This window comes from Carcharodon carcharias, chromosome 17 (genome assembly GCF_017639515.1).
Source record: "Carcharodon carcharias isolate sCarCar2 chromosome 17, sCarCar2.pri, whole genome shotgun sequence".
Classification (NCBI taxonomy): Eukaryota; Metazoa; Chordata; class Chondrichthyes; order Lamniformes; family Lamnidae; genus Carcharodon; species Carcharodon carcharias.
In genome coordinates, this window is record NC_054483.1 from 76,793,602 (window position 1) to 76,819,234 (window position 25,633).

The 25,633-nt window shown below is 41.8% G+C and overlaps 1 protein-coding gene across 2 annotated transcripts; it reads right to left on the reverse strand.

Annotated features, from left to right (window-relative positions):
• Positions 1-446: 446 nt before the first annotated feature.
• On the reverse strand, positions 447-24,921 carry nsmce4a (NSE4 homolog A, SMC5-SMC6 complex component). Of its 2 annotated transcripts, XR_005945727.1 has the most exons (12): positions 24,610-24,921; positions 23,323-23,403; positions 22,784-22,914; positions 21,909-22,054; positions 21,627-21,726; positions 10,159-10,249; positions 8,942-9,036; positions 8,030-8,078; positions 2,584-2,669; positions 1,983-2,068; positions 1,073-1,193; positions 447-615 (listed from the first exon to the last, which is right to left on the reverse strand). XR_005945727.1 is itself a non-coding variant. In XM_041210558.1 (11 exons), exons 1-10 carry the CDS (start codon positions 24,869-24,871, stop codon positions 2,006-2,008), a joined length of 1,104 nt encoding a protein of 367 aa, XP_041066492.1. In that variant the 5' UTR covers positions 24,872-24,921; the 3' UTR covers positions 447-615; positions 1,983-2,005. The 2 variants fall into 2 exon arrangements, 1 of the variants encoding a protein (XP_041066492.1); XM_041210558.1 differs by lacking the exon at positions 1,073-1,193.
• Positions 24,922-25,633: the final 712 nt, after the last annotated feature.

Sequence of the window (25,633 nt, forward strand, 5' to 3'; positions counted from 1 at the left end):
GTCGCCCACTGGATCTGTTAAAACTGCATGGGTTTGAACTTATCACCCAATATAAACACACCTATTTTGGGGGGGTTAAAATTACCCACCTAAGAAAGAATAATTGAATAAGTATTTGAAAAGCAAAGAAAATGGAAGAGGAGGCAGCCCTCGTCGAAGAACTAGTATCAGTCCAGATATGCTGCAAATTTTTATCCACGCTTTTTCCAAAAATTTGACTCAATATATTTAAAGACTGCAAACTTAGTAATAAATTCAAGCAGTTACTTGCCAAGAACAAGTGCACTAGTCAAGTGTAATGCAAATTTTAAAATGTAAATGTATAAATTACTAAATATTTAATTCTGACTGCATCTGTGCATCATTTTGCTCAGTCTCTTTTAAACAACAACAACCAGCAATATAAAATTTAAACCATTTAAAAAAAAAACCAAATGCACAACTACTTCTAGGTAAAAAGTAACTTTAATTTTCAATAACAGAACTGAAAGAATACACAAATAAAGGCAGTAACATTTATTATATTGCTGTATAAACTTCCTTAGCCATATGTACAAGATAATCCTCACTTCTCCAAGATTACATTTTCTATTGTAGAGATTTTAGATAAGGTACCTGAAAACATAAAACAAATTGTTAAAGAGTAATCGTAAAAATAAATGCAAGTTACAGGACAGAAAGATAATCAAATCTGTTGATATCAAATTGGAGTATGAAAGCTGAAAACTGTGGGAGATTGCAGACTTAAACTGGCTAGCAGGCAGATGGGCCTATTTAAAACAATGCAAAGAAAGAATGGGAAATAGAAATATGCTATAAATTTAAGATTTTAAATGGCGTATTGGTGTGCAGGCACACTGTACATTAAAACTTGGTGGCACAATTAGATAAGGCTGATGGTATTATTTGGGGGCGGGGGGGGGGGGTGTGGGGAGAGGAGGGGGGTGAGGAGACGGTAGATGGGGACAGTGGGGGGAGGGCCCCACCCCCACCAAGGGCCATCTGTCACTTGTTCATGATGTTCTTTTCGGGGTGCTTACCCTTGTCCTATTATCACATTCTGCTTTCCTACCTTAATACCACCATCAGCGCCTCCTTTAGCCAGTATCACTACGATTAACACCCCTTTGTCCATGTCATCTTTGTCAATCTCTCCTTTGACCCCATCTATCCAGCTTCACCTGCTCCAACCCCTAAAATAGTACAAATTTCATTACATTTTTACTTCTCTTTAGAGCTCTGAAGAGGTGTCATGCAAACTCGAAACGTTAACTCTGTTTTTCTCTCCACAGATACTGTTAGACCTGCTGAGTTTTCCAGCATTTTCTGTTTTTGTTACTGAAAAGCTGGACTCCAGGCTGACAAAGCAGCTTGCTCAACGCCTGTTTATCTGGCAGCCACAGGCCACTGCCTGCCCAGCAGACCAAGTCTCTGAATATCAACCTCATCTCAATGCCCAGAGATCATCTTCAAAGGAATTCTGCACTTCTGCCTTCAGCCAGGAACCCACCTGAATTGGAGCTACTTTGTGAGGGCACCTTCTCTGGATCTGGACTTTCTGGTCCCTGGAAATCACATGAACCGACATCCATTTCTGTGAATCTTTTTGCTACTAAGTTATTCATAGTTGTAAATCCCCTCTTTCCTATCCCCTTACTGTATACGTGTGTGTGTAGTGTGCACACGCGTGTGAAGTTGCGATCATCTCCCCCACTGGCTGAGTCTGAATGTGTGAATAAGTTCAACTTCCAATTTAATCCCAGAAGAATTTGCTGCAAGTCACTTTAAACAAATGGTTTTTGGAATAAGCGCCACAGCCTATTTTTAAAACAAAAACACCTCTGGTTATGGACAGATGGCGAGAGAATAAAGGAGTTCAGTTTTGCCTCTCTCTCCTGTCCGTAACAATCGAGATAATAAACATTATTAGATAGTCTGAATTGTACACTTTATAAAAATGAAGATTTTAAAAGACTACGCACGTTAAATATATCAAATAATTTAATCAGTCTCCTTGGGTGGATGGTGGTATCATCGCATCTGCTATTTCAAATGTATCAATTATTTCCTGTAAAATAAAAGTTAGTATCAGTGGAACATGTACATCAATCATATTTTAGCAAAAAAGGCACCTAAATTAATCATGAAAATGACAAGCTTACACAAATACCCTTATTAAAGAGAAATATTAGAATTTCTGATTTTCAGGCCTAACAGCAGTCTACTACAATGGTTAACATTCGCTGCAACATGCTAAAGAACCCTGCTCTCATTTCACTATCACTTTCTCAACACAATTTACTTCCTTTCTGCTGCTCCCCCCCAAGAATATCAGAACACAAGGTCTAGAGTGGCATTTTACAGACTCAAAGTAGCAGTCAGCAGAACAAGCAGTTAGAATAAGTGGATATGTTATCCGACAACTTACGACATTCACGTCATCCGACACTGGTATATGGACTGCTTAAAAAAAAAACTGGATAAATCCATTAAATTACAACAGGATCATTTAGAATAAATCCTCCCTGAATATGATTTGGTTGAAAAATTTTCTAGCAGTCTCTTTTTAGTTACTGCACCTACCTTCCATTCCTGTTGACTCAAAGAAATAACTGTCTGCTGCCTTTGTTGTTGCGGCCTTTCATTATCCACACCTTCATTCACTGGCTCTGAAAATAAGATCACACAAAAATACAAATTTCCTTTGATAATATATGGGTACCCATGATTTATTTGTGCATTGTATATGCATTGACAAATACCAACTGATAAAGACCGCAATAACTATGTCTGTGACTTAAGTTTGAATCTGTTCAGGCTGACTGGATTAAAGACTTTGTTATGCAAGCCTAATGCCTTAATTGCTTATGCAGCAGTCTCAGCTCAGAGCAATAATCCATAAGATCCCAATGGCGACAGGCCCACATAACAAAAGACTCATAGTTCATTACTAGTTGTCGATCTCAACTCTAGGCCAAGAGAACAACTCTTGAGAAAGAAGAAAAGATTAGATTGTTACAATAGGGATGAGGCTAAGGTTTGTATTGAGGCACATACTAATGCAACCCAGGGCAACGTACTACCCAATTTTTAATCTTTCATGGGTGCAATGGCAACGTCAGCACTCTACTTCACAGGATAGCATGAAAATCAGGATCACAAGCTCAAAAAGAGTGGATGGAGAGATTTTTTTTCCTCTTATGTGGAAGAGTACAACTAGTGGCCATCAATACAAGATAGCCACCAAGAAATCCAATAGAGAATTCAGAAGAAACTTCTTTACCTGAAATGTAGTGACAATATTGAACTCACTACTACAGGGAGCTGTTGAAACAAATACTATAGATACATTTAAGGGGAAGTTAGACAAGCATGTGAGGGAGAAGGAAATAGAGGGTTATTATGAACAAAAGCAAAAATACCTGGAAAAACTCAGGAGGTCTGACAGCATCTGCGGAGAGGGATACAGTTGGCGTTTTGAGTCTGTATGACCCTTCATCAGAACTAAGACATATAGAAATGAGATGAAATATAAGTTGGTAGAAGGGGGTGGCACAGGAAAGCTCGATAGGGGGCCAGTGATAGGTGGAGGCCAAGAAGAGACTGCCAAAGATGTCATGGACAAAAGGACAATGGGGTGGTTGACGGTGGTGATATTATTTAAAGGATGTGCCAATGGGGACATTAAGGGAAGCAAGCTAGTGGCAGATGGCCCTAGTGCAGGTGAGGTGGGGGGGGAAGGGATCGAAATGGGCTAAAAGGTGGAGATGAAACAATAGGTCGAAATAGATTTAAAAATAGGAGGGAAAAGAAAAAAAAGTTGTAAAAAAAATGTTATAAATTATTGGAAAAAGGGAGATCGGAAAGGGGGGGGGGATGGAGGAGGGAGTTCATGATCTGAAATTGTTGAACTCAATATTAAGTCTGGAAGACTGTAAAGTGCCTAATCGGAAGATGAGGTGTTGTCCTCCAGTTTGCGTTGAGCTTCACTGGAGCAATGCAGCAGGCCATGGACAGACATGTGAGCATTAGAACAGGGTGGTGTGTTAAAATGGCAAGCGACAGGGAGGTCTGGGTCACGCTTGCGGACAGACCAAAGGTATTCCACAAAGCGGTCACCCAGTGTGCGTTTGGTCTCTCCAATGTAGAGGAGACCACATTGGGAGCAGCGAATGCAGTAGACTAAATTGAAGGAAGTGCAAGTGAAGTGCTGTTTCGCTTGAAAGGAGTGTTTGGGCCCTTGGATGGTGAGGAGGGGGGGGAAGTAAAGGGGCAGGTATTGCACCTTCTGCGGTTGCATGGGAAGGTGCCGTGGGAGGGGGTTGAGATGTAGGGGGTGATGGAGGAGTGGACCAGGTGTCCCGGAGGGAACGATCCCTGCGGAAAACCACCCGGGGGGGGGGGGGGGGGGGGGGGGTGATGCGGGCAGTAGTGAAGGGAAGATGTGTTTGGTGGTGGCATCATGCTGGAGTTGGCAGAAATGGCAGAGGATAAGGGTTATTATGGTAGATTTAGATGAGGAAAGATGGGAAGAGGCTCCAGTAAGCATAAACATCAGCATGGACTAGTTGGATAAAATGGCCAGTTTCTGTATTGTAAATCCCATTTAAGCAATGCCTCAATGTTATAGTTCTCATCCTGGTCTTCAAATTCCTTCCACTGTCTTGCCCCTTCCCATTTTTCTAACTCCCTCTACAAACCTTTTGAGGTACTGCGCTCCTCCAATTCTGACCTCTTGTGCATGCCCGATTTTAATCTCTCCACCACTGACAGCCATGCCTTCAACTACCAAGGACCTAAGCTCTGGAATTCCCTCCATAACGCTCTCTGCCTCTCTGAGATTCCTTAAAACCTGCCTCTCTGTTCAAGCTTTGGGTCATATGGCTCCTTAAGTGGCTTGAAGTCAAATTTTGTTTGATGAAGTGCCTTGGCATGTTTTCCTATTGTCACAACCCACTGGGGATAGTGTACTGTAATATCAAGCCCCACTATTCCCCGAGACGTGACAAATGTGAAAAGTTTGACCAAACCACTAGATTGCCCCAAATTCTACCTAACTGTTTAATTTAGATCATCAGAATACAAGCACCAGGTTTGTAAACTTAAGTAAATAACTGTTTATTGAACAAGCTGTCTTTAACACAGAGATAAAAACAAAAAAACTGCAGATGCTGGAAATTCAAAACAAAAACAGAATTACTGTCTTTAACCACTGGCTAAAGAAAGAAATATCTTGTGTCCAGAATTTGTTGCCCATTACCTCATTGCCCTCAAGGTGGTGGTGGTGAGCCACCTTCTTGAACTGCTGCAGTCCACGTGGTGGAGGAGTACTCAGAGTGCTGTTAGGGAGGGAGATCTAGGATTTCAACTCAGCGACAGTAAAGTCAGGATGATGTGTGGCTTGGAGGGAAATTTGCAAATGGAGGATTTCCCATGCGTCTGCTGCCCTTGTCCTTCTAGGTGGTAGACGTCACAGGTTTGGAAGGTGCTGTTGAAGGAGCCTTGGTGAGTTGCTGCAGTGCATCTTGTAGATGGTACACAATATGCTGTTCAAGTGACAGATATTGAAATTATAGTAATGGGGGAGGGGGAGCGGGGGAAAGAGAAGCGATGGCATAGTGGTATTGTTGCTGGGCTAGTAATCTAGAGACCTAGGGTAATGCTCTGGGGACCCAGGTTTGAATCCCAGATGATAGAATCTGAATTCTATAAAAAATCTAATATTAAAACTCTAATGATGAAACCATTGTCGATTGCTGTAAAAACCCATCTGGTTCACTAATGTCCTTCAGGGAAGGAAATTTGCCATCCTTACCTGGTCTAGCCTACATGTGACTTCAGACCCACAGCAATGTGGCTGACTCTTAAATGTCCTCTGTTGGCCTAGCAAGCCACTCAGTTTTATCAAACCACTACAAATTCTCAAAAAAAAAATGAAACCAGACAGACCACCCGGCATCGACCTAGGCACCAGAAACAACAACGGCAAACTCAGCCCTGTCGATCCTGCAAAGTCCTCCTTACCAACATCTGGGGGCTAGTGCCAACATTGGGAGAGCTGTCTCACAGGCAAGTCCAGAAACAGCCTGACATAGTCAGCCTCACAGAATCTTGTCTTACAGGTAATGTCACAGACACAACCATCACCATCCCTGGGTTATGTCCAGTCTCACTGGCAGGAGAGACCCAGAAGAGATGGTGGCACAGTGGTACAGTCAGGAGGGAGTAGCCCTGGGAGTCCTCAACATCGACTCCAGGACCCCATGAAGTCTCATGGCATCAGGCCAAACATGGGCAAGAAAACCTCCTGATTACCACATATCGTCCTCCCTCAGCTGATGAATCAGTGCTCCTCCATGTTGAATATCACCTGGAGGAAGCACTCAGGGTGGTAAGGGTGCAGAATGTACCCTGGGTGGGGGATGTCAATGTCATCACCAAGAGTGGCTCGGTAGCACCACTACTGACCAAGCTGGCTGAATCCTAAAGAACACAGCTGCTAGACTGGGTCTGTGGCAGGTGGTGAGGGAACCAACAAGAGGGAAAAACATATCTGACCTCATCCTCACCAACCTGCCTGCCGCAGATGCATCTGTCCATGACAGTGTTGGTAGGACTGACCACTGCACAGCTGTTGTGGAGATAAAGTCCCACCTTCACATTAAGGATATTCTCCAGCGTGTTGTGTGGCACTACCAGCATGCTAAATGGGATAGATTTCGAACAGATCTAGCAACCGAACACTGGGCATCCATGAGGAGCTGCGGGCCATCAGCAGCAGCAGAATTGTACTCAAACAAAATTTGTAACCTCATGGTCCAGCATATTCCCCACTCTACCATTACCATCAAGCCAGGGGATCAACCCTGGTTCAATGAAGAGTGCAGGAGGGCATGCCAGGAGCAGCACCAGTTATACCTAAAAATGAGATGTCAAAATGGTGAAGCTATAACACAATAACAATATACTTGCTGCTTATGCTGTTTGGCATGCAAGTGATAGACAGAGCTAAGCAATCCCACAACCAACAGATCAGATGAGACCATGGCTGAATCCCCCACTGTCAACATCCTGTGGTCACCATTGTCCTGAAACTGAACTGGAGTGACTACAAATACTGTGGCTACAAGAGCAGAATCTAGGAATCCTGCAGCGTGTAACTCACTTCTTGACTCCCCAAAGCCTGTCCACCATGTATAAGGCACAAGTCAGGAGTGTAATGGAATACTCTCCACTTGCCTAGATGAGTGCAGCTCCAACAACACTCAAGAAGCTTGACACCATCCAGGACAAAGCAGCCCATTTGATTGGTACCCCATCCACAAACATTCACTCCCTCCACCACTAACAGTGGCAGCAGCGTGTACCATCTACAAGATGCGCTGCAGAAACTCACCAAGGCTCCTTAGGCAGCACCTTCCAATCCATAACCGCTACCATCTGGAAGGACAAGGGCAGCAGACATATGAAAACTCCACCGCCTGCAAGTTCCCCTCTAAGCCACTCACCATTCTGACTTGGAAATATATCGCTATTCCTTCACTGTTACTGGGTCAAAATCCTGGAACTCCCTCCCTAACAGCACTGTGGGTGTACCCACGCCACATGGACTGTAGCAGTTCAAGGCAGCAGCTCACCACCACCTTCTCAAGGGTAATTAGGGAAGGGCAAAAAATGCTGGCCTAGCCATCCACACCCATATCCCATAAATGAAAAAATCCAGGGTACCCAAAACACTTGTGAAAAACAATTTGTGCACAGCAGGGTCCCACAAACAGAAATCCGATACATGACAAAAGAACATGATTTAATGATACTGGTTGACGAATAAATATTGGTCAGAACACCAAGAGAATGCACATGCTCATCTTCAAATAATGTCATGGGATTTAATTATATCTTCAAAAAAGACATAAGTCTTGTTATGCATGAGGTATGTATTAGTACCCATTAAAGTGATGACCGAACGCTGAGATCAGCTATAAAAGAAATTAGACAAATCTCTGGATTAGACAAATCTCTAACTTACCAATGATTGGTAGTTTGTCTTGGTCAAGTCCAATGGCAGCAAAACCATCCTGAAAAGATATTATACCATCATTTCAAATAGTAGCTAACAACCTAGGAAGAGGGGCTAGATCTGACTCCAAGCTAAGCGGAAATAACACTCTTTGAAATGGAGAGTTTCACACCACAAAGTGCAATACCAGGTTTAATAAGTGTACACAAAGTGCTTTGAACTCACTAGGCATTTAAACAGAGCAAAAAAAATTTCTTGAATTCCAATGATCCCTCCCATGCTCACTTAACATTTAACCATGGTAGAAGAAAGCTTTAAGCGTACAAGTAACCACATCCAAAGGCACGTACAAAGAACTGCCCAAGCGGGAAACAATACTGGTCTAAGCAAAAGCTACAATATAGATACAGCATTAGGCGGTGCAGGGAAGTTTCTCTTTTTTCTTACAAATATGGATCCTTAGAGAGTACAGCAGTGGAAATAATTCTATTTGTAATATTTTCCTGAGACAATCTCCCAACATGTGCTGCATAGCTGGTCTCAGCTGGGCCAGCAGCCATGACACTAAAATCAGTTTCAGCACTTCCGAGTTAGAGGGGGGATAGTGAACAGAAGCAAAACCAATGATCTTTGTTAAATTTGCCTAGATTAAGGTTATCAAATAAAGGTTGCTCTAAGCCCAGCCATGACACCGCTATAAGTGAATAGCCTAAATCGTCAAGCAAGGCACTACAAGGATGACCAATACTTATGAGACTACAGGAAGATTACAGAGCAGGGCAATGGAGGAAAGAAAAGCATCTTCCTGTTGCAAGGTCAATTCTTCACTCTTACATACAAGGCTTTGATGTGCTATTTGTGGAAAGGGCACTTTAGTACAAATAGCTGCCCTTCAAGCCAATTACATAATGTAACACTTACCCTCACAATGAAGGAGACATGGAATATGTTCTCCACAGTCCGTGCGTAAGAATGTGGATCAATTACAAAGTCAAAGAAATTTATCGGTGTTTCAGCTGGAGAAGACAATACATTCAAGAAATTAATATCATCAGGATGGTGACATTATTTCATCAAATCCTAATCCTATAAACCTTTTTAAATGCATTTCTTGGTTGAACAAATGCCAGATTGCAGTGGAAGTCAATTTAAAAAGCTGCAATATGAAAGTGCCATGACAGCTGTTATAAATTATGCATACTACCGATGACATCACTCAGGCAAAATGCATGAGTTGTTGATTAGAAACTGGAAGTGCAACAGAAGTGAATGGTGAAGAAAGTGAATGAATTATACATGATTAGATCAAAGTTTTGTTGTCTATTGTTGATATATGTGAACAGTGATACAAGAATATGTTGAAATACAGCAGTGGTATTGATGTGCTACAAGTCAGATATGTTGTCCTTGTGTGAAAGTGGGTCAGAGGTCAGATTGCTCAAAGTAGTTGACAGAAATGTTGAAGAAGGTGGGATAAAATTTATCTGCAGCAACTGGTTCCCATCATAAAATGCTGAATGCAAAAGGTTACTTTTTGAGTGAGGTTACTTCTTGCCAATTCAGTGGTTCATTGTTATTCCAATGATGACGGAGGAGGATTTTGGGGGGGTGGGGGCATAATTGGAGCTGTGTGCAAGATCAGTGGAATCAGACTGCTGGCAGCAAGATGAGATTAAGTGAATCAAAATCAGATAATAAGGCCAATGCTCTGTGTCAAAGAATAGGACAATTAAATTAAAATAAATGACTGATTAAAAGTAACTAAGTGCGAATGGAAAAATGAATGACAACTTGTCCCTACAACCACACCCACCCCCCCCCCCCACCCCACTTCTCTCCCCCCACCCCCAACACCCCCCAACTTTAAACCAGCTTATATTTCACCCCTCTCCTATTTTTACTCAGTTCTGTTGAAGGGGCATGAGAACTCGAAACGTCAACTTTGTTCTTCCCTGCCGATGCTGCCAGACCTGCTGAGTTTTTACAGTAAAATACAGTTCTACTTTGCATCATTCAACAACTTTCAACTCTGCTTTGAATAGCAATGGCAAAGACTGTTTCAGAAGTATATCTAGTTTTAATTGTAATGAGTAGCATCATAGGTCCAGCAGTTAGCATGCTGCATGTATCATACTCACGGTCAGATTTGAAGTACTCCTGCAATAGTCCCAAGATCCTCTCGACTTCCTTTTCAGTGGCTTCTTGGTGAGATTCATCCATTTTCTTCAGCTTTTTTTGTAAAAAAAAAGTAAAGATTTATAGAATTAGGTTGTTCAAAAATAAAATCACTTCTTAAATTTAAAAAATCTTGATAATTACATTTGCCCAAAACCAATCATCCCCAAGCTACATAGCTTGAATTTGCTACTCCCATTTTTTCATTTTACAGTTTGTTCTACTATGTTCACTTGACAAAAAATACTTTCATTACTTCTCAAGCAAGAAAGGAAAAGAACATGCAAAGCACCTCAAGATGTTCTAAATCCCTTCACAGCCAGTACATTACTTTCTGAAGTGTTATACCTGTAGTTAACTATAAGAACTGTAATAAATGTAAGGAAAAATGACAGCCAGTTTGCACACAAGATCCTAGAAACAACAACAAAATAAATGAATGGATAATCTGATTAAAGGATGTTGAATGAGGAATAAATGTTGAATAGGTCACTAGGAAAAATTACCTGCTCTTACTCAAATAGAGCCTTAAGATCTTTAACATTATATTGAGAGAGCAGGCAAGACCGCTGTTTAACATTTCACCTGAAAGATGGCACCTCAAATAACAGCCCCTTATCACTGTATTATGTAGGAATCTGGAATATGTCTTTGGAATAGGGCTTGAAAGCATAACCTTTTGACTTCAAAGCAAGAGCACAGCCACTGGGCCAGACTGACAGCTTTTGAAGTTCAACTCCAGTTGCCCTAAGGTGGTGGTTGTAGGCTGCCTTCTTCAGTGCCTGTATTTATTACAGAGTAAAAACAGAATTACCTGGAAAAACTCAGCAGGTCTGGCAGCATCGGCGGAGAAGAAAAGAGTTGGTGTTTCCAGTCCTCATGACCCTTCCACAGAACTGCCTCTGTGGCTTGTTATTCACAATAAGTGCTTGTCATGGAAGAGCAAGTCCAAAGCTAGTCTTTTCCACTAGTTGCTTTATTCATAAGACAGCTCTTCAGTGTAACAGACTTCCTAATATCTCCCCACCCCAGAGTGTTCCAGCTGTATCAATTGATACTGTGTTGATGGAAAAACCAATGCCCATCACCTGTTTTAACTAACAATCGTCTTTAACAATGAAATTGCTATGCAATGTAATTACCGATACATTGACAGAATCCCTTATTTTATTTTTAAATTAAAGCTTTTGGAAATTTTAATAACATTCTTGTCAAAACAAACAGGAGGACTTTAAACCTATTAGCGAGGGGGTAGGGATTGAAGGGAAGTTTAAAACAAAATCAAAGAGAAACGAGAGAACAGAGGTGCAGGGTAGTGAAGAGGTGAACGATAATCAAAACGTGACAGGAAGGGGCAGAAAATATAAGCAGAAGAGTGCAGCAGAAATTAGAACCAGAATGAGCAATAATGGTAAAAAGTCAAAGCTTAAGGCTCTTTATCTGAATGCACGCAGCATTTGTAACAAGATAGATGAATTGATGGCACAAATGGAAATAAATGAATATGACTTGATAGCTATTACAGAGACGTGGTTGCAGGGTGACCAAGACTGGGAACTCAATACTGAAGCATATTCGACATTCCTGAAAAATAGGCAAAAAGGAAAAGGAGGTGGGGTAGCTTTGTTAATAAATTATCAGTGTGGTAGTGAGTAGTGATATAGGTGTAATAGATGGTGATGTGGAATCAGTTTGGGTGGAAATAAGGAATATCAAGGGGAAGAAATCATGGGTGGGAGTCATCTGTTGGCCCCTAAAGAGTTGCCTCACTGTAGGACAAACTACAAATCGGGAAATGATAGAGGCATGTAAGAGGGGCACTACAATTGTCATGGGTGATTTTAATCTGCACATTGACTAGACAAATCAGATTGGCAGGGGTAACATAGAAGACAAATTTGTAGAGTGCATCACGAATTGTTTCTTAGAGCAATACGTTGCAGAACCTACCTGGGAACAGGCTATTTTAGATCTGGTAATGTGTAATGAGGTGGGATTAATAAGAGATATCATAGTTAAGGATCCTCTAGGGGGTAGCAATCACAACTAGTAGAATTTCAAATTCACTGAGGGCGAGCAACTCCGGTCTCTAAACTTTCCCTCAACTTAAATAAGGGCAATTACAGAGGTATGAAGAAAGAGTTGTCTAAAGCGGGCAGTTGGAGGCAGTTCAAAAGAGATTCCTGGGATGAAGGGGTTGAGTTATCAAGAACAGCTAAACAGGTTAGGCCTATATTCATTAGAGTTCAGAGGAATGAGGAGTGATCTTATTGAAACGTACAAGATTCTGAGGGGGCTTGACAGGGTAGATGTTGAGAAGATGTTTCCACTAGTGGGGGAATCTTAAACTAGGGGACGTAGTTGTAGAATAAGGGGACACTCATTTAAAACTGAGATGCAAAGGAATTTCTTCTTTCAGAGGATAGTGAATGTCTGGCATTCTTTACCCGAGAGAACTGTGGAGGCTAGATCACTGAAAGTATTTAAAGAGGAGATAGACAGATTTTTGAAATATTGGGAAGTTGAGGGCTATGAGGAGCTGGCACAAGGGAGGATTTGGGGCCCGGGGCCAGATCAACCATGATCTTATTTAATGGCGGGGCAGGCTTGAGGGGCCAAATGGCCTACTCCTGCTCCTATTTCTTATGTTCTTATAAAATACACAGTCACGTATCTCCACATTTATAGATCCCACATTTCCTTTACCAATTATATACATATATAAACAATTATAAAACAAAAAAAAAGTTTTTTCATTGTCATTTGAACATAAAACACCCCTCTTCCAACACACTTAGTAATTTCTTGGAACAGGCATTTCTTTTTGTAAAGCAGTCTGATAGTTGGTGACTTGTGTCAACCCATCGAATCTTAGAGATCTCTCTTCTCTAACATTTCTCTTGTGCTAGCCAGGTCTATTCTTAGCCTTTTTTCAGCAACACTTTTCGCTGAATGAACATTATCCCAAAGAGACTGGTTGTCAACATAACATTCTATGGGCAAACTTTTCTCACATTGCCCCCTTATATAATATTTCTGTCAACATGTTGGATAAGTAAACCCCCATATATATTTTGCGTCCATTAATGCCAGTGTTTCAGCAGCTACGGTGCTTTTCACTACCCTTTTTATTTTCTTGGCCTCCTAAGCCAGTGGGCAACATCTATCACTCTTTTCCACCAAGAATATGATAAACCCTGCTGTGCTAGAATACCCTTCTGTAAGGTGAAGCATCGCTAAAAATGACCAACCTCATATCTTCTGGTCCACCCAAGGCTGTAAACTTTATATGCATCTTTCTGAATTTAACTTCTTTAATGTTTTATTTGCTGTCAGAACTTCCCCAACTGTAGCATGTTTCATCATAGTACTCAGCTCCAATACATCATAACTAGTGTCAGGAAAGTCAAAGTGCACAACCAGTTCAACTGCCCTATCAAAATTCTCAATCGGTCTGTTTCTTCCTTAAAAGCAGGATTCTCTTTTTATGAGGATCTAACACGATTTATAGAGAAGCGATTAACATTTTCTAGGTAAGACTGTTGATTCAATGTCACTCTTGACTTGCTGTGCTTAAATGTCCAAACCTATGTATTTAAAGGCCCCTGAAGCCTGACTGCCAACCTGGAACTCCATCTTCTCGATTACCTATTGCTGAAATTCTATAGAGCCACCACCCAGTAAGTCATCAGCATGCATGATCAAGATTCCTGCTAGTTTCTCCTTATGGTACCAGTAGAACATTGCAGGGTCTGCCTTTAACTGAATGCAACCTGTTTTCAAGAGGACAGATCTCACGGAAAAATACCACACTCTTGATGTATCGTTCAATCCATGAATACATCTGTTCAATTTCTACAGCTTTTCTTCTATACCACCAGCTTCTTTAGGCGGTTTCAAAAGGATGTCTCTTTGAAACTTCTCCCCTTGCAAAAACACAGCCTTTATATCAAGGAATATGATGCTAAAATAGCTGAAAAACAATCTTCAAACTCACTTTCCCTACAGTAGGCGAGTCCACCCTGACATCCTGATCTCCGAGTCTTTCTTCAAAGCCTTGGGCTACTAATCTCACTTTACTCTAGTGTGCGCTGTTTGGAAGTACCCTTTCTGTACAGATCCAACCTGTGAGATAGGGCTGGGTGTCCACTGTCAGTTATTTCAGTATATACCCCAAATTCCTTCCAACTTTCCAACTCTCTGTTTGGCATCCTTCATCAGCTTATTTTCCAACTTATTAGCAATTACCAAAACCTCTTGGTCATAAGGACTTCTACTTCTATTAACATTCCTAGCTTGTTCTATAGTCCTCGTTCTTGTAAAGCTACGACCTCTACTCATATTCATCTCTCTTTTTGGATTACTACTATATGATTTTCTGCCGTGTGAGCAGAATCCTGTCTGCAGGTCCGTGATTTTTTTCTGGGGTCATGACCACTTTCTGGCCCACTATCAGAGCTCATATTGCACTTTTTGGGTTTCCACATCTTTACCTCCATTTGCCAATCCATCGGTCTTATCTCTTGTACTTCATCCTGCACATTTAGCCAATGTTTGTATTTACCAGAGGCCTTTTCTGCTCTCCCTATGATGGCGGCATCCCTCCATACACTGGCCCCTTCTGGCATGTATGTTACCTTTGTTCCTACTCTGGGTAGTTGCCCTTTTGGACGAATAGCCTTATCCTGTACTCATCGTCAGTCGACGCTCTATCTGCCATAGCCTGCTCCTCATAACTGCTGTGTGTGCACTCTTCGCTATGTCCTGGTCAGAGCCAGTAAAGGTATAGTCAGTGCCAATTAACCTCGAAGAATGTACCCTAACAGTTTGATTGCCATGTTGCACAATTAGTACATTTCCATCATTCTCTATCACCTTGCCAGGTCCTTTCCACCCCCTTCCAGCCTTCCCTTTTGTAGTATATCATGTTTCCTTGTCTAAACTGTATTCCCAATGGTCTCGGGTAGTGCCAGAGGGCTTGCCAAATTTTCTCTGAAACCTCAGCATTAATGAAAGCTTTTCCGCTTGCATGCAAAGTATCCAGATGAGCAGAAAAAGTGGAAGTAATGCTAGTCCCTAGACAGGGGAGGATCTGATCACACTGAATTCAACTTTGGATTTCTTCCACACACCAACTGGTACAGACTGTACCCTCCAACCATTTGCAAAAAGTTGTGTGCACTGCCCATTCCAGTGCCATTTGCAATTTGCAATCTAGTTGATCAGCCAATATTTTATGTAATGTGTTGTCTATTATCACATGATTTCTCTCTCAACAACCATTACTGAACGAGCTCTCAGCTGCAGTGTGTATAATTATGATGTTCAAATTCTCATGTCTCGAAATTCCTCATTGGCGAATTCTCCACTATTATCTGGCAGGAACTTCGTTGGTGTTCCTAATCCTGTTCCCGCCCATTTCTCCATGACCTTATCGACAATGGTCCATTTGTCCTTACTATGTATTACAGTTGATAGGCTAAATCTGGTTGCCATATCTATAAGGTGTAGTAAAAAAAAATACTCCTATCCTTGTCCCAAACTCAAGTCCGTTGCCACTGCATCATTAAATTCCCTGGCTAATGGCAAATTCACAACAGGATGCAGCAGTGTCTTGTGATATTTAATACAAATTTCACACTGAGCACTGATTTGCTCAATAAAGGTCATCGTATCCTTCATCAACCACTCCAGCATCTCGCAGTAGAGTTTTCAGTTTCTTGGCGCTGGATGTGTAAATTGTCTATGTGACTTCCAAATTAACTTATTTTTGTCCACCAAAATCTTATTCCCAGAAGTTAACAAAACTTCATGAATTTTTTGATGCGAAATACCTGGCTTCTTCAGTGGCAGGCAGTAATGGCCTGACTGAGTAAAATATAGATCCACATTTTTTCCAAACATAACCTCTCTATCATTCTTCATGTCTAGCGTCACATGAGCCTTTTTCATCAGAGATCAAATAAACAATAGCTGTATCTCACTAGAAACCACATCAATACTGATGAAGAGGCTGATCCCTGCTATCTTACAAAGGAGGACCATCCTTTTGGAAGATGTTAATGTGTTATCATCTCCAAACTGGAAGCAGGTAGCTTTCATAATCCTTGACCTTCCGCTGGTCTGCATCATCGAGAGACACCAGGTAGCAGTTAAGGCAATCCATCCCACACGCCGTAGGAAGTGCAACCGCTGTCCAGAACTGCACAATTGAAGGAATCGACCATCAAGATACGCATTACTGCATTCAAACTTTTAGTGATCAATGCAATTCCATCATGGCAGCCACCATCATCTTTTTTAGCCCCAGAAGAATCTTTCTTGTGAGCTACTTCAACAACATTCTTTCGCTGCGGGCAATTAGTCGCATAATGATATAGAGAATCACACCAATTAACCATTTCTAGCGTATTTTTCGGGTTCAAATGCCTAGTCATTGTCCCAAACCCGCTTTTTGTCTCTACTGTCAAAATTGACTAAAGTTACGACCATTTTCAGGCCACCTATCAGTAACCCAGTCCTTGTACCGGGACCTTCGCCCAACATTGGGTCGATCTCGAAATTTGGCCGCCATAGAATCTTCCATCGCCTTCCTTTGTTCCTTCGCCTCCGTCGCACCTGTTCTGATGATGCCACTTTCCAAAACAGTTCCTCTGATATGTCTTCCTTCTTCCTTAACCGAGGTTTTCCACCCACGGTGGTTGACAGGGGCCTCAACCGTGTCCGGCCCATCTCCCGCACATCCACCCTCACACCTTCCTCTCCCTCCCAGAACCATGATAGGGTTCCCCCTTCTCCTCAATTATCACCCCACCAGCCTCCGCATTCAAAGGATCATCCTCCGCCATTCAGCATGATGCCACCACCAAACACATCTTCCCTTCACCCCCTCTGGCGGCATTCCACAGGGATCGTTCCTTCCAGGACACCCTGGTCTACTCCTCCATCACCCCCTACACCTCAACTTCCTCCCACGGCGCCTTCCCATTCGACTGCAGAAGGTGCAACACCTGCCCCTTTACTTCACCCCTCCTCACTGTCCAAGGGCCCAAATATTCCTTTCAAGTGAAGCAGCATTTCACTTGCACTTTCCTCAATTTAGTCTACCGCATTTGCAGCTCCCAATGCGGTCTCCTCTATATTGGAGAGACCAAACGCAGACTGGGTGACCGCTTTGGTCTATCTGCAAGCATGACCCAGACCTCCCTGTCCCTTGCCATTTCAACACACCACCCTGCTCTCATGCCCACATGTCCATCCTTGACCTGCTGCAATGTTCCAGTGAAGCTCAACGCAAACTGGAGGAACAGCACCTCATCTTCCGACTAGGCACTTTACAGCCTGCCGGACTTAACATTGAGTTCAACAACTTCAGATCATAAACTCTCCCCTCCATTCCCACCCCCTTTCTCCAATTATTTATAATTTTTATAAATATTATTCTTTTCCCACCTATTTCTATTATTTTAAAATGTATTTCCATCCATTGTTTCATCTCCACCTTTTAGCCTATTTCGATCCCTTCCCCCCCACCCCACCCCCACTAGGGCTGTTACTTGCTCGTCCTGCTTTCTACCCTTAATGTCACCATTAGCACATTTCATAGCTAATATCACCACCCGTTAACACGCCTTTGTCCTTTTGTCTATGACATCTTTGGCAATCTCTCCTTTGCCTCCACCTATCACTGGCCCTCTACCCAGCTCTACCTGCCCCACTCCCCTCAAACAGCTTATATTTCACCTTATTTCTATATTCCCTCAGCTCTGACCAAGAGGCATCTGGACTCGAAACGTTAACTATATTCCTCTCTGCAGATGCTGTTAGACCTGCTGAGTTTTTCCAGCTATTTTTATTTTTGTTTCAGATTTCCAGCATCTGCAGTATTTTGCTTTTAACATGGAATCTTCCATCTTGTTTTTCATGGCATAGTTGTTCAGATTTGCTAAGAAAGCGGTTGAGAATGACAGTTTTCCCAGAAAATATTTTTAGGGCAGCAGCCATTTGGTCTAGTGGAGAGTCTTTCCCCCAGAACTGAACCTCTGTCAACACTAAAAGTCTATCAACATGAGAGCCATGCACACAATCGAGTAACTTAAATGTAAATACAGACTCCGGGGTTTCAAGTTCATATCTCTTCAATTTCTTACATCATTTATCAAAATCCGCAATACATTCCTCCATGGACAGATCATCTGTTTTCTTAAATTTTTCAAAGGTTGACCATGTTTTGTAAGCTTCCGATAAATCACCCTTTTTGTAAAATGTATCCAAAAGCTGTGACAGAAGATCCAGTCCCTCTTCTTGATCCAAAACATTCGTGTTCCATTCTGAAAATACTTTACTCCTAATCTTACATTTGGCTGAAAATGATAACACCAAAGCCATACCTTGCTTCTTTCGGGATATGGAAGTGACTCGGGTCCATGTCTCAACTTCAGCCTTCCATTGCTGATATGGTTCAGACTCAAAAAATTGGTGGGCTGTCAAAGCTTGTGATTTTTCACTGTCCTTCCATAATTTAAATTGTTAGCAGCGGTACGCTTCTTTTCCCTCAGAGGATTTCAGCAATCAATCACCAGAGCTTAAAATTCATCCTTTGCTACCACGTTACTCACGATAAGTGCTTGTCATGGAAGAACAAGTCCAAAGTTATTTTTTCTCCATGAGTTGGCTTATCCATAGGACAGCTCTTCAGTGTAATGGACTTCTGAGTACCTCCCACCCGAGTGTTCCAGCTGTATCTATTTATACTGTTTTGATGGGAGAACCAATGCTCATCACCCGTTTAACTAGAAATTGTCGTTAACAGCGTAATTGCTATGCAATGTAATTACTAATACATTGACATGGCCCATTATCCAGTGTGGGCTGCAGACACATATTGACCTGGTACAGGCAATAGGCTTCCATCACTGAAGATCAGTCACAATCTGGAAGCCTCACAATGTAGTATTGCCAGCATCGCCTACATTCCAAGTACAAATCAAAGGACTGATTGTAGAAGTCTGAATAACTCCCAGTTTTTAGTTACTAGTTCAGAATCCATAGATAAAAATTTTAGAATAGGTAGCTTTCTGTACATTAGTATTCCAACACACTGCCATAGCGTAGCAGCACCAATTTTGCAACTAAAATGTGATAGTTACATGACCAAGCAATAATAGATTGGCTGCTTTTGCACGATAGAAGATGGGGAGGAGGGGGTTGAAAGATGCAAAAAAGTAAAAATTGGACAAGTGGATGCATGGACAGGTCACTTGACTGTCATTTAAGCCAAACAAAAAACATTTTAATGGGTCAGATTTCTTCTATGAGTTCAGCATTTATTTGGAAAACAGTTGGGCAAAACATGGAGCAACAGAGGAGGGGTGAAAAAAAGCATTCATTTTCTCTCGTAGAAGATCCCTCCACCTTCCACAGAAAAAGAATGAAAGACAAAACCAAACTTTTAAAACTGCAAATGTAAAATAAAAAAGCTAGTTACTGTTTTTACACCACCAGATTGACTCAAATAAATCAATTCCTGTAGCATTTAATTGGACTGTGCAAATTTAAACTCAGTTAGAAACTCCCTTTCTGCCAAATTCAATTTTCCCCATCCTGACCAACTTACAGCTGACCCATAGAATAAATGTTGAGTGTAGTCTGATATACTACAATCTTGCAAATGCAAAAAACATCCTTAAAAGCAACTCAACATAGTAAAAAACAAATACAATCGCCAGGTTTTGGTTTCCCACTACACCGGTTAAATCATGAGAACTAAAATTTGATTGCGGTTCTACAAGAAAATCAGAATTTCAGAGTCCTGAGAAGGGCTATAAAAGCCAAGATCTGAATGAAGAAGGCTGAGTTATAACATAGCCTATCCTGGGGCTGAACTCTACGGGCAGATGGGGAATGGAATGGGTTGGGGAGCGGGGGTGGGGTTGAGCGGAGCATGGGGAAGTAGACGGCTTAAGGTTTTCAAGGTATAGGCAACTTACAGAGAACTTAGACCCAGGAATTTATTCCGTGAGATACAGAACATGAGGATTGGGGTATCGAGACTGAAACTAACAGCATCAAAATAAAATGGAACTATTAGGCAATTTTTTGTTCTTTTTGAAAAGATGGTGATAGAATTATCCTCCACCTGTTCTGCCATCGAGGACTTCTGGACCACATTTTGTCTGGCACCTCCGCTCATCCCCACAGGTGGCCCTACCGAGAGCAAGGAGCTCCCAACAGCATTGCTCAAGGGATTGTCACAGCGAACAAGCCTCTCCACCACATGAAAGTGGCAATCCACAAGAATCACGCCCTGAGGGATCACCATCTTTGTGGTCAAAGAAAGAAAACTTTGAATTTTGCAACTTGGATTGTTAGAGCACTCATGGATATAATATCTTAATGAAGAGACAAAGAAGGAAAGGAAGCAAATTCTGCACTCAGGATCCCACTTCCTCGTGGGACACCCTGCCGTACATGCTCAAAGATCTGCAGGTCAAGAATCAGCCTGTTCAGTCACACGAAGACACAGGGCAGAAATCCAAGCCTGATCGGCATCATTCTCGAATCGAGGGACAGCCACCGTTGGGCAACTGAATTATGAAAGAGATCAACTGAAGAAGTGGTGATGTAGAAAACCACGGCATTTAAATTGGACATGATTTTTTAAAATCCTTCTCGGTATATGGACAATGCAGGCAAGGCCACATTTCTTGTCCATCCCTAGTTGCTCTGAACAGAGGACCTCACTAAGCTACTTCAGAGGATATTTCAGAATGAATCCATTATATAACATTGGTGTCACACGTAGGCCAGACCAGGTGGGCATGACAGATATGCTTCCTTAAAGGATATCACAGAATTGTTACAGCGCAGGAGGAGGCCATTCGGCCTACTGTGTCTGCACCCGCTCTCCAATTCAGCAGTTCAATATTAGTGAACTAGCTGGATTTTTAAAAGTCAAAAATCCAGCAGCTTTCAAAGTCAGTGTTTTTTACTTCTCTGTTGCTGGCCCACAGGTTGCTAAATGTAAGAAGCTTAATTTATCAAGCTGTATGTTAAAATTTTAAATTCAGCGTCTTTGGGTTGCTTGTCTAACAGCTTAGTTACTGCACTACCATAAACTAAACGGTTTCTAAATAGGACTTGTAGTTCCAGAGTCACAGGCAGACAAATGATGGGAGGTTTGGAAGTGCAAGCTAAACAAATCAATGGATTTTTTTACCCGGTCCAAAACATTACCTTATCACAAACAAAACATTACCTTATCACAAAAGTCAGGCAACAGGGAACTTCAGTGAATAATTTTGATTGGACCAAAAATACGAGAAATGTTTTGTAGACCAAAGGTTTTTTGGTGTAAATAAAAAACAGCCCGAGCTCAGGCTCCAAGTCACAAAATGGTAATCTCCTGCAAGTTAGCATAAAATCAACAAACCTGTGTAGGCATTATTCTGTGTTCTTCCTTCATCGGGACCCTCTTCTGTCTCTCAATTCTCTGTCGTGGAACTGGAGGTTCACTCTTGAAAGACCCCAGCCTACACCATAAGATAAGTATGGTCAAGTATGGAAAAAAAAAGGACCTGCACTTGCACAGCATCTTTCACAACTTCAATTTGCTAAACTACTACAACCAATGAAGTACTTCTGAAGTATAGTCAGCCTTGCACGTATTTGGACTGCAGCTACAGGTAACAGGAGGACAATGTGTTCAACTTACATAAAATGAAAGGCTGGAGCTCTTTTAAAATATTTTTCTGTTTCATTTCCAAGTTTGGTCCAGGCATCTTTAGGAAGCCACCCTGCAGATTCATCATCATCATCACTCCCTTCAGTTTCCAATCGGTTCAAGCCCATGAACGTTAACTGCACCGAAATAATTTATACCAAATGGGTATTATAATTAGCATTTGATTTTTGTATAGAAGTGAAAAATATAAAACCATTCATTTTGGTATTAAAATAGTAAAATAACATGAGACTGACTTATGTATTAATTTTAATTACAACTTTAATAAACAAACTTCTTGTGAGAAAATGCTAAATTCTGGATTGTGTTCTACAGCTATATATTTCTCCTCCTCAATCTGGAGATGCATATTAAATCAGGTGATAACGTCACTCTTCAATTTAAATACAAGATTTTGCCATAATCTTAAATACGCTCGAGCATAAAAATCAGCAAAGATCTTCCTATGCTGTGAACTTCTAGGATCCGAATGTCATTGCCATGTGATTTAAATCTTTTGTGAAACAATAAGCAAAGTCAACACTTGTGATTAAAACAAAGTAAAATACTGGAAATTATTAGAAACCAATAATTCTAGATCTCATTCAATCAATCCAGTACCTGCTCTTAAAATCCAAAGCCCATAATTATCAAATCACACAAATGTCAAAGCTGTTGGATGAGTACAATAATCACTGTTACAATCAGTACTGATTCTAATCATGGTAATCATGCAGGCTGCAATACAGTCTTGTACAAAATGAAATAAAGCAGAGTTAAACACAATCCCACCTTGGAAGTTCAGGAAAAATTTTAAAATGCTTCAATTTATTTTTCCAATACTTATGCGTGCAATGAAAACTTACCAGTTCCTCTGCAAAGACTGATGGGTCAAAAACCATCATATCTGTGTGTAACTGATTAGCTTTTTCTTGGCCCAGGTTTGTCGCAAGCACTAAAAACTGTGCATCCAAGGCTGCTTCACGTGTCTGTCGGACTGAAAGGTACAAAGTAAGGCATAATTTCAGTTTTCTTGAGTAGTTTTAACTGTTCAAACTCACAAAGTCCCTGTGCAATATAATTCAGCTACTGAACATTGTCACCATGAATCTATGGTCACAAAACAAATACCAAATGATCAACCACTAAGGCAATTAGGGATGGAAGAAAAAGTGTATACCACTGGACATAAGTTTTAACACCTTAACCAAGCTAAAGATCAGACATTCTTCAGTTACCGTCTATATGTTTAATTATTCTCTAAACAGGGAACTAGCTAGTGCTATATTAGCCAGTTTACTTGGTTTACCCACATCAAAAACTTTGTCCTTGTGGTTATTGTTGGATTTCACTGCACTGTAACCTTTTCCTTGTAAAGCTATATTGAATATTAAAGAGTACTTACCATTGGAAAACAGTTTGTTAGCTTCCTCAAGTGCTTCTGTTAATTTATTACTGTTGGGTCTGATCATATCCTCTCGATTCTCTGAAACATTGAGGGGCAAAATGCAAGTCAGGGAATGACTTAAAAGAATGTTGTGGTCTACTTGTGAATGCAATACTGAATCGTCTTTAGAGATGGGGAGAAGTTGAGACTATGGCAGGATACAAAAAGCGAATGGGAACTTTAGATATAATTTAAGGCATTGGGAAACCTCCAGTTCTGGACTTATCCAATAAGTATTCAATTCATGACACCCAGGATACACAGAGATACAAGCAACAAATTGACAACGTGGAGCAATGGGCTGCTCACGGGGAACCAACCACAATCCATGAGGTTTCTGCTAGTAGTGGCAGAATGACAGCCTAATTTGCAGCTGTGGGGCAGGGTCCTGATCACGCACCCCAGGGTAAGAGACATGACAGAGGAGGTGGGAAAAAAACCGCTTGAAAGGGAATGAAGCCAGCCAGGAATCTTTGTTCATGCAAACACTAATGTTTTAGGAAAGAGCAGAATGAACATCTTTCAGTGGGAGCCTCAGGAACAGTGGCTCTACACTGAATATCTCAACGGTGGTGATCACAGAGTTACTCCCAATGTCACACTGTGGCCCAGGTAGAAATAGATTAGATCCATCAATATGTAGCAAGTGGTAAAAACAGGAGGATTCTGGATTCCTATAACACTGAACAAAATTCTAGAGCTGGGAAAATGTCCAGTCATTAGGCTTCACACAAACCAAATTGGTATCCACTTCATGGTTACAGGATAGCAGGGGAGAATTTGAAGTAGGAAGGTATGGGAAATTTTACTGGCTCTCAGAATCACATTCAGCAAAAGCGTATATTTTTCATGAAACTTACAAACCAACGGCCTTACCCATTATTAAACATTCTGCTAAATGTTATTTGCAAGCACCACGATAAGGGTAAGCCTGCTCCATTACCACAAAAGGAGCAGACAGTCCACATTGCCTAACGTTTATGCAAATGTGGCTAACTCAAGAGCCACCAAGTTGGCCTGTGGTATTTAAACTTCGATGTACACTCTCACTGAGCATAACGGATATAGATTATACTATTAACTTTTACAGGGTTTTTTTGCTTCATGGTCTAGTTCACTTTTGTTTGATAACACTGGTTTGGGGGTGGGGTGGGGGCGACCCAGAGTCTCCTTGTGAGTGTATGAAGAAGTAGTGAGTTCAGCCGTTATACACAAAGTGCCGGCCCCGGCCTGGAGCTCACTCACGCTGGACGCTGTTGATGAGCTCCCGGTACTGGTGCCTCAGCATCCGCCGGCGGTTCGGGTCATCATCCCGGGCCCCATATGGGATGCCGCCGTCGGCCAGCTCCTCATCCTCAGTCATGGTACAATCCGAAACGGCCGAGTTCCTCCTGCCGCGCTGCGGGCCTCCCGCTCCGGCCAGCGTCCCGTTCGAGGTGCCGGGGACCGAGCGCTGGGAGCCACCGCTCGGGTGGGGGATTCGTGCTCGACCTTTGCCCTCAGCCATTGTCGCACCCTCTGATCGCCCCCCTGACAACGTCGCCTCTCCATGGGAGACGCGTCGACGTCAATAACGTGCGCCGGAAGTCGACAGCACAACGCCGAACAAAAACAATGCTGCAAAAACTCGAACCAGGTGTGAGCTGTCAGTATTCGTGGAGGTTGCAGAAGGAATAGACTTATTGTTTGAGATCGATGATCCTTTAACAGAACCGAGGAATGTTCGAAATGCAATAACTTTTATGGAGGAGGGTGGAAACAGGACCAGAGGGAACGTGTATAATAGGGCAGAAGATGGGAGACGTTAAAGGACGAAAGAGTTGGAGCAGAGCTACAGGGAATAGTAAAGAAAGAAAAGATTGGCCCAGAGGAGCTGTGAACTATGTAATAACGAATAGCTGCTGTACAGAAGATTTAGAAAAACAAGGTTAAGGCCGACTGGCTCAGAAGGAAAGAACAATTTGGACCAGTACTCTCATTCCCCATTTTTTACTGTTTTTTCCTTCTGGGATTTGCAAAAAAAGAAACAAAATCGGGGGTGGGGGAGTGGGGGGGAAGAGTTTACAATCTGAAATTGATGAATTCAACATTGAGTTCAGAAGGCTGTGAAGTGCCTAACCGACAGATGAGCTGCTACTTCTCAAGCTTGCATTGAGCTTCATTGGAACGAGGGCAGAGCAATGAGAGCAATTAAGATGGAGAATTAAAATGGCAGGCCACCGGAAACTCTGGGTCATGTTTGCAGACTGAAAGGAGATGTTCTGCAAAG